This window comes from Papio anubis, chromosome 1, assembly GCF_008728515.1.
Source record: "Papio anubis isolate 15944 chromosome 1, Panubis1.0, whole genome shotgun sequence".
Lineage (NCBI taxonomy): Eukaryota > Metazoa > Chordata > Mammalia > Primates > Cercopithecidae > Papio > Papio anubis.
Genome location: NC_044976.1, coordinates 65,122,601 through 65,135,053, shown reverse-complemented (window position 1 = coordinate 65,135,053; position 12,453 = coordinate 65,122,601). Strand labels below are relative to the sequence as shown.

Below are 12,453 nucleotides of genomic sequence, written 5' to 3'. Positions count from 1 at the left end.
CTCACGCCTGTAATCTCAGCACTTTGGGAGGCTGATGCGGGTGGATCACCTGAGGTCAGGAGTTCCAGACCAGCATAGCCAACATGGTGAAACCCTGTCTCCACTAAAAATATAAAAAATTAGCAGGGAGTGGAGCTGCATGCCTGTAATCCTAGCTACTCTAGCTACTCAGGAGGCTGAGGCAGGAGAATCGCTTGAACACGGGAGGTGGATGTTGCAGTGAGCCGAGATTGTGCCACTGCACTCCAGCCTGTGTGACAGGGTGAGACTCTGTCTCAAAAAAAAAAAAAAAAGAAAGAAAGAAAGAAAAAAAATCCAGTCAGTCAAGTGGCTGGGAATCAATGAGAGACTCAGGCACTATCAGGATCCTGGTATGAATAATAATTTGAGGTAAGGTCAATCCTAGATACAAAAAGAAAGTTCTCATATATTGTATGTGTGAAACATTCCTTTATTATTGAACTATTTCTTTTCTTTTTTTTTTTTTTTTTTTTTGAGACGGAGTCTTGCTCTGTAGCCCGGGCTGGAGTGCAGTGGCCGGATCTCAGCTCACTGCAAGCTCCGCCTCCCGGGTTTATGCCATTCTCCTGCCTCAGCCTCCCGAGTAGCTGGGACCACAGGCGCCCGCCACCTCGCCCGGCTAGTTTTTTGTATTTTTAGTAGAGACGGGGTTTCACCGTGTTAGCCAGGATGGTCTCGATCTCCTGACCTCGTGATCCGCCCGTCTCGGCCTCCCAAAGTGCTGGGATTACAGGCTTGAGCCACCGCACCCGGCCTGAACTATTTCTTAACGTTAGATTTTATTAGAATTCTTTCGTAGGACTATCTTACTAGAAAAACGAAAGCAGATTGTTTACATTGAATCATTTAAAATAAGGGTGTAGTATAGTAATGTTCTTAACAAAATTATAATAATCTCGTTTATCAATATAAACTTATAATCTTAATTAGTATAATGTTCTGCAACTTCATTTTTTGTGGCACATTTCTCTAATTTTGTGATAAAATATTTTACTTGTAAGCTTATTAAACTAATAAGAACATGTATGAATATTTTTGTCAGTAGTCCCCAAGTTGTCTTTTAAAGTTTCCACTTAGAAAAATGAGTTATAATTTTTAAATAATGTCAAAAGAAGCGTTACTTTGGTTATTTTTATTCAATAACAGGTACTTTAGACAACAAGTATGTCATGTGAAAGAGATACTGACCATGTAAATAGGCTTACCTGATATTTGAGCATGTCAACGTTATAATATGTAGCCTGGGGTTTTTGTTCAGACACTTTCTTTAGGTGAGTCATCAAATTTGGCATGTTTACCCAGAATTCCTTGGTATTGGCATCATTTTGTGTATTATCACTGTTCATTTGGGAAGAAAAATGATTGAGTAGCATCTTAAAACAAATACAAACCCTACAAGAAGCATCTTAGCAAATTGTCTTCTGATATGTAGAGCCATCTTTTGACAATTTGTAGAGATTATTGTGAATCTATTAACAGTGGTGTGGTTTTCGTACAAATACAGTTCTGAATGCTCTTGTGTTGGTAGATTAATATCCACAGGGAGGAGCTACTGTGTTGCTATCAGTCTCAGTGAGTGCTCAGTAATATTAACTAATTGCAGTGATGATTGGGTGCTTTCAAGAGTGAATTATTTATTAACTCAAACTTAATAGCCCTTTCTCCTGCACCAGTTTTGTCTAAATTAGTCAGTTAATGCAATTAAGGAACTGAATACATTGATTTACTTTTGAATTACTTTGACCAGTAGTTTCTCAGAAATTATCCAGCGAAATATTTGACCAAATGTAAACATGGCCTTTATCACCAACTAAGCAGAAAACAGTGATACTAAAATTACCATGCTACCTTTTCAGCATTCATAATATTTCATCCATGAGCATTTAAATAATCAAAGATTTCACTTCACTTATAAGATGATCCTGGAGTTTAAATGACAATCATCGCAGTTATAATACAGAAGAAGAGCAGAGTCTTGACAAGCTAAGAAGTTTTATATCCCTATGAGAGTCTTAGCTTTGCTCAGAGGCCTGTATACAGACCACTTACCCAATCTATCTTGCAAATGCTCATCTCAGTGATAAAAAGAATCAGGCAAGAGTGTACAAACATATAACTCATTTCCCATATAATGAGGAAGCTAAAGCCACAAGTGATTCAGTTACTTGTCACACACATTTGCTGACATTTCACTTTCAGAATATCCTATATAGTACAATAACAGTAGTTATAATTTCTTGAGCACCTATTATATGCTAGGCATTATAAACTATTTCATTAAAGTCTACCCTACAAAGGAAGAATTATTGTCTTTGTTTCTAAAGATGAGCAAACTTGTTATAAAAAGAGAAAATTCGGGGTTGAGAAGAGAGAAGGCTGATACAGTGAAAAACCGAAAAGACAGGTCCAAAGCAAGTTGCTATGATTCAGTCTCCAGAATTCCTATAAACCAAGAAAGCTGAGTAAAAAACACCAGGGCCTTAAAACTGTCACTGATCTGTAAGGAAAGGGTGGCCAAGTCTCAGTGTGACCAGTGTGGTTTTGCTGTTCCTGGATATAAGGTTATTGAGGACGAGGTAAAGCTCTTTGGCCCTGGAAATGGAGGAAGGGGGTGGAAAACACACGTTGTCCTGAAGACTTCGCCCCTTGTCGGCTGAGCTAGGGATGCTGATAAGAGCTATCTGAGTGTTTTAATTGAAAAGCATCTAAGTTACCCAAGCTCCCCGAGCTGTTGCTACACAAGCGGGCAGGAGGTAAGAGTAACAGAGGGTCAGTGAAATTAAATAATTTGCTTAAGGTCATGCTGCTAATAAGAAACAGGGCCAGATTCCAGCCCATATCAGTTGTACACTTTCCCACTATGCCAAAACAAAGGTTCAGAATTAATATCTAGCATCATGTCATTAATTTGTACTAAGTAGATTTGAATAATCGGGAAATCCTCAATTATATAAAACAATTTTAAAGAAATACATTTGCTGAGTTTAATAGCAAAATAAGTTGTCGTAGGTCTGTGATAATTTCTTAGAGAACCTGCTTTAAAAAATATCCAAGAAAGCTTTGCCAATCAAATGCTTACACAGGGATGGAATTCTTAAATGCTCAAGACATCTTGAGCATTCTTCAGTCTCGTATTTGACTTGACATTTGTCCCCGCATATTTTTTACAAGCAAATTTTTTTCACAAGAAAAAAGTAGACGTAATCTTCAATTTGACCCCTATCATAGGGATTGCAAACCAAAATGTCCAGGGGCCATGGTGACATATGAAGTCTTCTTCAGTAAACATTAAGGAAACAATTGACTAATGATGGACACTAAAGGCTGGGACTGCAATCTAGAATGATGCCTGGTCAACAACACCTTTTTAAAAACTGGGGATGTTTGTGGTGGTCGAGGTAGTGGAGTGGCACTGCGTAACAAAACTCAAGAGTCTATAGATGACTAAAGGGTCACTCATCACAGCCCCGTTATAGTGATTAAATATTTAGAGTTCATAAGATCCAAATTAATGTGATATATTTTCTTTCTTTTTTTTTTTTTACTTTTGCAAATAATAATTTAAGGGTCTATATAATATTTTGGTAAGCAAAACCCTTTCGAGTGATATTTGATTCTATGTGTATACAACTTTTGCACATATGCGTAAGAACTTGGCAACATAACTGCCTAAAAATGCAACAAAAGCTGTAACTATGACACCAGTCATATTTACAAACAAACTGGCAAGATATTGGCACATAATTCCTAATTTCCGATGGAAGAACCTTGAAAAATAAACTGGCTCAACGTGCGCCATCAAAACATGGAGGGAAACTGAAGCAAGAATTTGAATTAAGAGACTTTTTCCATTTCCTCATGGTTTGCACAGTCTTGTGTGGCAGATGGATGAATGAAGAAACACAAATAGATATGTCATTATTAACTGTAGTAAGTGCCACAAAGGAAAAGAACAGGGTACCTTTAGAGAGAATAACAAGGGGACAGAATTTATTAGGTTGGCGCAAAAGTAATTGTGATTTTTGCCATTTAAAAGTAATGGTAGAAACTGCAATTACTTTTGCACCAAGCTACTAGTTTAGGGCTGGTTGGTGGGGGTCTGGGGAGGAGAATGGGATAGTGTCAGAGGCAGAGTAGAGCTGAGACTAAAGGATGAGTTGGAGTCAGGTGAAGAAGGTTGAAATAGTGTTCCAGGCAGAGGAAACGTACTACAAAGCCGTGTTGTGGGAAAGGACTCAGCCTGTTTCTGAGATTGACAGGTCTTGCTGGAGCTAAAAGGATTCTGAGGCAGGATGGTGGGAGATGAGAACGGAGAGGCAGACAAGGTAAATAACTCAAGGCCTCAAAGGCAATGGTAACACGTTTAGATTCTGGGACAAGGGTAATACGAAGCCACCAGGGAGTTGTGAACGAAGATGACCTGATTTACTCATAAAAGACCACCTGGCTGTTAAAATGTACTGGAGACGGGCAAGATTGGATTCAGGGAGAGAAGAAGGCAATTGCAGTGCTACGGGGAAAAGACAGTGGTCACTTGGACAAGGGAGGTGGCAGTAAAGAGAAAAGAGGCCACTTCAGACAGAGCTTTGTAGATGACCATCAGGACTTTATGATGGAGAAGCTGTCAAGAAGACTCCTTTCAGCTCATTTACTGCAAATAATTAACTTGTATAATTGATCATTTTAATAGCATGCATGCATGTGGGTTTGTGTGACTGTGCATATGCATAATAAAGACATCAAATTCAGGTTTAATAGCTAGAAAATGTGAAAATTATATTTATATAAACATATTTGCATAAGTTTATTTTATGTCATACATGTAAAGTTCCATCAAAGCAATGATCATTATAATGAAATTGTATTAAATATTAAACCTGTATTTGATGTCTTTATTATGCATCTGCACATGCACAGTCACACCTACACACACAATTGATTTAAAGAGAAAGCCAGGCGCGGTGGCTCAAGGCTGTAATCCTAGCACTTTGGGAGGCTGAGGCGGGCAGATCACTTGAGGTCAGGAGTTTGAGACCAGCCTGGCCAACATGGCGAAACCCCATCTCTACTAAAAATACAAAAATTAGCCAGGCGTGGTGGTGGGCACCTGTAATCTCAGCTACTTGGGAGGCTGAGGCAGGAGAACCACTTGAACCAAGGAGGCGGAGGTTGCAGTGAGCTGAGACGGTGCCACTGCACTCCAGCCTAGGCAACAGAGTGAGGCTCCATCTCAAAAATAAAATAAAATAAAATGAAATAAAATAAAAATAAAAAGATGCTCATACAATGAAAGGATTTTATTCTTGTTATTTGGCTTATTTCCCGCCATTGTCATCCACTGTCTGTTGATAATGAGTAAAACAGACAATGAATAAATTGTTGCTGATACAGATTTTCTTACTCTGTCTCTCTAACCACTTGAGATAGTCGGCCATTAAAACATGTATATGCATATGCAGTCACACACACACACACACACACAATCACCCACAACAAATTTTGATAGCTGGTAGATTCCGTGTTTGAATCTACAAATATATCTGAGTGGTGGTAATTTCACTATAGTGCGACTCTCTTGCTAAGATATATCCCTCATCTAAGTACAAAGTACTAAGCCACATATATCTCTGAAAAATTTATGCAAAATCATATTTACCAGCAGAGAAGTTGGGGATTTGGCAGGACGTGTTCTAACCTGCTGAAATTTACCACCCGAAAAGTCAGAGCAGCTGGGGATGGGTTGTTGGCAAAGTGTCTGGTGATGCCAGCAGGAAATGACAACACCATTTCTCCAGTAATCTTAACGATACATCTGGCATATCAAAACACAGAGAGGAAAGAGAGAGAAAACCGATGTCAATACACTGAATCAAACTGAATCAAAACAGCTGTGAAAAACAATTTATGAGGCAATGTTAAACAGCAGAAGAGGTGCAGAAGAGATAAAAGGTATTTTCTTACAATTCCATTAAAAAATACTTTAACTTCCATTTTAGGTTCAGGGGTACATGTGCAGGTTTGTTATATAGGTAAACACATGACTTGGGGATTTGGTGTACAGATTATTTTGTCACCTGGGTGCTAAGCCTAGTACTTGACAGGTTTTTTTTTTTTTGCGAACCTTTCTCTTTTCCCAGCCTCCTCCCTCAAGCAGGCCCCAGTTTCTGTCGTTCCCCTCTTTCTGTCCACGTGTTCTCATTATTTAGCTCCCACTTATAAGTAAGAACATGAGGTGTTTGTTTTTCTGTTCCTGTGTTGGTTTGGGAAGGATAATGGCCTTCAGTTCCATCCATGTTCCTGCAAAGGACATGATCTCATTCTTTTTTATGGCTGTGTTGTGTTCCATGGTGTACATATAACACATTTTCTTTATCTAGTCTACCACTGGTGGCCATTTAGGTTGATTCTGTGTCTTAGCTATTGTGAATAGTTCTGCAATGAACATACCAATGCATGTGTCTTGATGATAGAATGATTTACATTTCCTTGGGAATATAACCAGTACTGGGATCTTTGGGTCAAAGGGTAGTTCTGTTTTTAGCCCTTTGAGGAATCACTACACTACTTTCTACTATGGTTGAATTAATTTACACTCTCACAAGCAGTGTATCATTTCTAACTTACCTGAGAACTAAATGGTCAACACTTATTTTACAAAGTGACTATTTTGTTTTATATGTTTTGAAATGTAAGAAGAAAAGCACAGCTTTTCTCTTTCTGTAGAAGTCTATAGCTTCGCCTCATGAATAGAATCCTCTGCTCTGGTGGTTCTCCCTCACTTTGATTTCTGAATCTTTGGCAGCATATTTCAAGATAGTAAACTGTACAATGTTATCACATTATTTCTTGGGACTTGTCCTAGTTCTTCTAGTAACATGAGTAATGCCTTTAGCATGTTCTTTTATGTACTCATGAGGTAAAGTTTTTGCCTGCATGTAACTAGTTCTTCATTCCATTAATTTGTCTATTTGGTCAAAATTGTAAAATCAGTCAGATAAGTTAACACAATGGGATGATAGTGTGGAAGGAAAAATAATTCTTTGTTTTTTAAAAAAAGACTTTATGAAGATATAATTGATATATAATAAACTGAACTTATTTATAGTATAAAACTCCATGAGATTGTATGATGTAAAATCATCATACAATTAAGAAAATGAACATTTCCATCATCCCTGAAAGCTTCCTTATGCTTTTTTGTAATCACTTTTTGTAATCTCTCCCACTGCTTCCTTTCCCTGTCCCTAGGCAAGAGTTAATATGCTTCCGGTCACTATACCTTCATTTGCAATTTCTAGAATTTTATATAACAGAATTGTAAGGTGTGTGATTTTTTGTTTCTTTCACTCCACATAATTATTTTGAGATTTGTCCATGTAGTTGTGTGCACCAATAGTTCATTTCTTTTCGTGGCTGTGTAGTGTATGGATATACCACAGTTTTAAAAAATACGTTCACCTACTGAAGAACATTTGGGTTCTTTCCAGTTTTTGCCAATTACAAATAAAGGTGCAATGGATACATGTGTACAGGTATGAGTATGAATATACCCTGTCATTTCTCTTGGTCAGTACATAGGAGGAGAGTCACTAGCTCACACAACAGGTGTGGGCTCTCAAATTCATTGCCTCTGCGTTCCAATTCACCCTTTGCTAACGGCGCTGAGAAAATTAATGGACCTCTGTTATATTTTCTCTTTGCCTGCAGGAACCATGCTTAGTTTTGTCAGTAGAGGGCGCTAGAGAGACACTGCAGGAGAAAGGGGTTTTCCTTCTCCCTTCCAGCCTGCTTGCAAATGCTTGCTCTTGCAATGCACAAGGCTTATGTAGTGCCAGGCTGTTGCAGTGCAAGAGGCTTGTGTGTGGTTCCTGCAGTGAATGTAGTGTGCCCAGGGTGTGGGTTCTGCAAGTCATTTAGCTCTAACTGTTTTCTAAAGTGGAAAATACAACTGTGCATGAGGGTTTTAGTTATTCCACACTCTCACCAACACTTGGTAGAATTGATCATTTAAATCTTAGCCATTCTCATAGATGAGCAGTGGTATCTTCTTGTTGTTTTAATTTGCATTTGCATAATGGTTAAGGATCATAAGCATCTTTTATGTGCTTGCCATCGGTTATCTTCTTTGGCAAAGTGTCTGCTTAAACTGTCTGCCAAGTTTTTAAATAGAGTTGTTTGTTCTCTTATTGAATGTTAAGGTTTCTTTATACATTCTGGGCATTTCAGTTGTCAGATATATAATTTGCAGCCCAGTCTGTGGCTTGTTTTGTTTTTTCTTTCTCTTAAAAACACATTTAAAGAGCAGAAGTTTCTAATTCATCAATTTATTCTTTTATGGATTATATCTAATACATTCATTCTTTTGATGTCTTATTTAAGAAGTCTTTGCCAAACCCAAGTTCACAAAAGTTTCATTTATATTTTGTTTTTCCTTTTTGAGACAAGATCTTGCTCTGTCACCCAGACTAGAGTGCAGTGGTGCAAGCATAGCTCACTGCAGCCTCAAACTCCTGGCCTCAAGCAATCCTCCTACCTTGGCCTCCCAAAGTGCTGGAATTACAGGCATGAGCCACTGCAATTGGCTCACTTATATTTTCTTCTAGAAGTTTTAAAAAAATCTTTGATTTTACATTTAGCTTCATTACCTATTTTCACCTATTTGAGTCTTACACTATATATAATGTCAAGTATGGATCTCAGTTCATTTTGTGTGTCTGTAGATATAAATATCCAGTTGTTTCAGCCATTTTCTGAAGCATATTTTTTTCTTCAGAGAAGATTAAAACCATTTTCTGAGAAGACTGTCCTTTCTCCACCGAATTACTTTGAAAATTTTGTTGAAATCTAATTGTCCTTATCTGTGTGAGTCTATTTCTGGATTCACGATTCATTCTGTTCTATAGATCTATTTGGTCTATTTTTTAAGCCAATATCGCACTGTCTTGATTACACTAGCTTTATAATACTTATGAAATCAAGTGATATTCTCTAACTTTGTTGCTTTTCATAGTTGTTTGGGCTATGGTAGGCCCTTTGAATTTCCACATGAGATTTATAATCACTGTGTCAATGTCTAAATAAAATGAATTCATTGCCTCTCCGTTCTAATTCACCCTTTACTAACAGCGCTGAGAAAATTAATGGACCTTTGTTGTATTTTCTTTGCCTGCAGGAACCATGCTTAGTTTTGTCAGTAGAGGGCGCTAGAGAGACACTGCAGGAGAAAGGGGTTTTCCTTCTCCCTTCCAGCCTGCTTGCAAATGCACGCTCTTGCAATGCACAAGGCTTATGTAGTGCCAGGCTGTTGCAGTGCAGGAGGCTTGTGTGTGGTTCCTGCAGTGCATGTAGAGTCCCCAGAGTGTGGGTTTTGCAAGTCATTTAGCTCTGCCAGTGCCTGGTAGCACAGACAGCTTTCCTGTCATCTGACTCATGGAGTACAACTGGCTGGGCTGCCACAATGCTCAGATCTTGCAATGCAGATGGATTCTTTTCCAGCCTCCTGCCATGTTCATGCCTTCTCCACTGCCATCTTCTGCAGTGCATGGTGGCGGCAGCACCCACTGACCTTAGCTTCCCCTGGCACTTCCCTCGGCCAGTTTTGTAGTAGAGTGCCCCAGTGAAACACCTCCCCATGAGCAGCTGGAAGTCAGCTGGGCTTTCCTTATGCTAGGCCTGAAAACTCTCAAAGAAGTAAGCTGGAGCAATCATAGGGCGCAACTCCTCTCTTAGGGATCACTGCCTTCGCCTGAGGTCCAGTATCTTGCAAGTCATTGTTTTATATATTTTGCTCATTTTTAAGCTGTTTGAGGTAGAAGGGTAAACTGGTCTGTTATTCTACCTTGGCTAAAGCAGAAATTTCACGAAGCTCATTCTTCTTTGGGAAACAGTAAATACTTAAAGTGAGTGAGCTTCTTTATGATTTCCTCCAATGTCTCCACAGTTGACTCTTATAGTACTTCACCTCTAAGTTCAGGTATGTACTTTCTAGGGAAATTGATGTTAATAAATGAAAACTTTGCTCACATTGTAGCATGGGGTCTCCACATTGTCCCATAGTCACCTTGTATATTGTGTAACTCTAATTGATGAAACACACCTGGTTCAGGTGAGGTGCTCTCTGGCATACATTCAAAATAGCTTAAATGAGGAACTGCTATAGCCTTGTATGTTTAAGGCTGGGTTTGGGGCAGAGACGGGGAGCAGATGAGCTTCTTAAAGATGCCATGTGAGCCTCCCTCACTCAGGTGTTAAATCCATAACTTTGTAGTGCTCTGAATGAGATTTTTGGTTTCTGGAAGTCTGCATCTCCATCTTTCCTGGAGAACACTGCTGACCTCCCAGTTTGGGAGCAAGCTGCTGCCTTCCTTCTCTACCTTTTAGATCCATTAACCCTGTTTGTATACTAGTGCCAAATTGGTTCTGAGCCTTGACTTCCCCTCAAGCTGAGTCTACCCTTGATATTTGTCCATATGTGGACATGGAGAATATTGTTTGGCAGCTATTAGAAAACTATTAGAGCACTTATAAAATTAGATTTCAGCACCTACCATCACTCAGTATATTGTTATTAGCAGTGGTGGCTCAACTGTTTTTTAACTGGTAGGGAATTTTCTCAGTTTTCTTTCCAGGTTGCTCAAAATGAGATCTAAACGGTGTCTTGGTAGGAGATAAAGTTTCTGTTTTGAAAGCAAGTCAGACAGGGGAGGAGGTGGCATTTATTACAGGCATCTGTCTATTCACTCCTAACTATGCAAGTTGTTATTATTATTTTTTCCAGTGGGGTGGTAATTTAAAAATGAGCAAAATAGCCTCTGCTTTCAAGGGGCTTAGTGTCGGGTAGAAGGTGGGAGAGGTAGTCCACGTAGCCCTGTGTAAGAAGTACTGAAGCCTCAATTACGTTTCAGCATCACAATTGTCAGAGCCAGAACTTTTGCTGACTTAATAACCCATCCAGTGTCTAAATTGACCTGAAATGTTCTATAAACAAATTGAATATTTTCTATACTCACTAAATAATTTTATTTTTAACTTAAGGATTGTTCCTACCAGTACGCAAGGTGGCTACATTTCATGTGAGTTTGGATGTGGAAATAATGCGAGATGGAAATATGAATAGATGCTTACTTCATGAGTAAAATAAGAAATCACGTGAATCCTCATAAATGAAATATTTGTCAAAAAATGGCAAAACTTCAAAGTCAACCAGCCAAGTGACTTATACACTGGATTTTCCCTAGTGCCATGGGCAGCACCCATTCGCTGGTCACAGAAACACTGGCCAGTTTTGTTCAGGGAATGTGTGAGGTCATCAGAGATGCATCTCTCTCATAAAATGTGATTTATATGTACTGCTCACTAAACTCCCAGATCTCTTTCTCAGTGTACATCTTTGTAGATGTAGCTTCTCTTCTTTTCTTTACAATTCCCTTTCTTTGGCTTATGTACTGCTTTTCATATTATGAGACTAAGTTCAAAAGAAGGCCTTTCCAAAACATTTCTTAATATCCTTTCCATTTAGCCTTCCTTGGTTTTTCCTTTCTCTGGGTTTGCTTGGAGCGGGTACAAATCTTTTTCTAGAAAACTGCGTTGCAGTTTTGTGCACATCTTATTTACTATTGTGAAGGCAAGTTCTGTGTCATAGGTTCTGGGAAGGCAATGGTACATAACGCAGAACTCAGAGTAAGAACTCAGTGTTTAAAATATAAATTTGTACATTTACATATTTATTTATAGGCTGCCTACACAATAAATGTGCTAGAATTGGCAGTGACAAATTGGACAAATGGTCCTTGTGCAAACTTCTAGTTTAAACAGGAAGACAGATACTGAATGAATAATTAAAATGTGACGATAAAAGAAGGATAAGAGACAGCTGAGAAACCTAAGCTTTTCTAGGGAATTAGAGAGTTAATCTCTGACCCTTATTTTTAAGCACCAAGGTTCTTTAAATAGAAACTAATAGCGGGAGATGTGTTTCCCCAATCAGTAGCAAAGGTCAAGGAATTCGCTGTCAGTGAGCTACTGAGAAAGTCTTACATGTCAGAATACCTGTTACAGGTGCTCCGAATATTTAGAGTATAACTATATTTAAATGGGTTACATATCATAGTATATAATAATTAAGATAGTAGATTTCTGTTCCCAGTGGGTGGTCTGAGAACAAATGGCTTTGATGGAGGATGACAGGGAACTATAGATAAAATCAAATGCAAATGCCTTTGCTGAATCATTTCTCTCTTTGGTACCTTGGTTGGCATTATTTCCACTTGGTGATAGAACTTGAGTTGTTTCCTTGAAAGTGAATAATAAAGGAAGAGCAATTAACATGGTACTGAAGATGCAATTAAATATATAAGAGTGTCACTTCATGATTCATTTATGTTTATAAGTTATTCATTTGTAAGTTTCTGATTTCAAAATTTTAATGAAATA

At 38.5% G+C, this 12,453-nt stretch overlaps 1 protein-coding gene across 26 annotated transcripts in view; it reads right to left on the bottom strand.

Moving 5' to 3' along the window:
• Positions 1-12,453, bottom strand: part of SGIP1 (SH3GL interacting endocytic adaptor 1) — a 215,062-nt gene that overhangs the window by 15,339 nt on the left and 187,270 nt on the right. For all 26 annotated transcript variants that reach the window (XR_002523955.2, XR_002523954.2, XR_002523953.2 and 23 more), the window contains 2 exons: positions 5,678-5,833; positions 1,227-1,359 (listed from right to left, as the gene is read on the bottom strand). Coding sequence is in view for 23 of the 26 variants with exons in the window: in XM_021942573.2 (XP_021798265.1) it covers positions 1,227-1,359; positions 5,678-5,833 (289 nt within the window). In the remaining 3 variants the exon portion in view is untranslated. The remainder of the gene's footprint in view (positions 1-1,226; positions 1,360-5,677; positions 5,834-12,453) is intronic.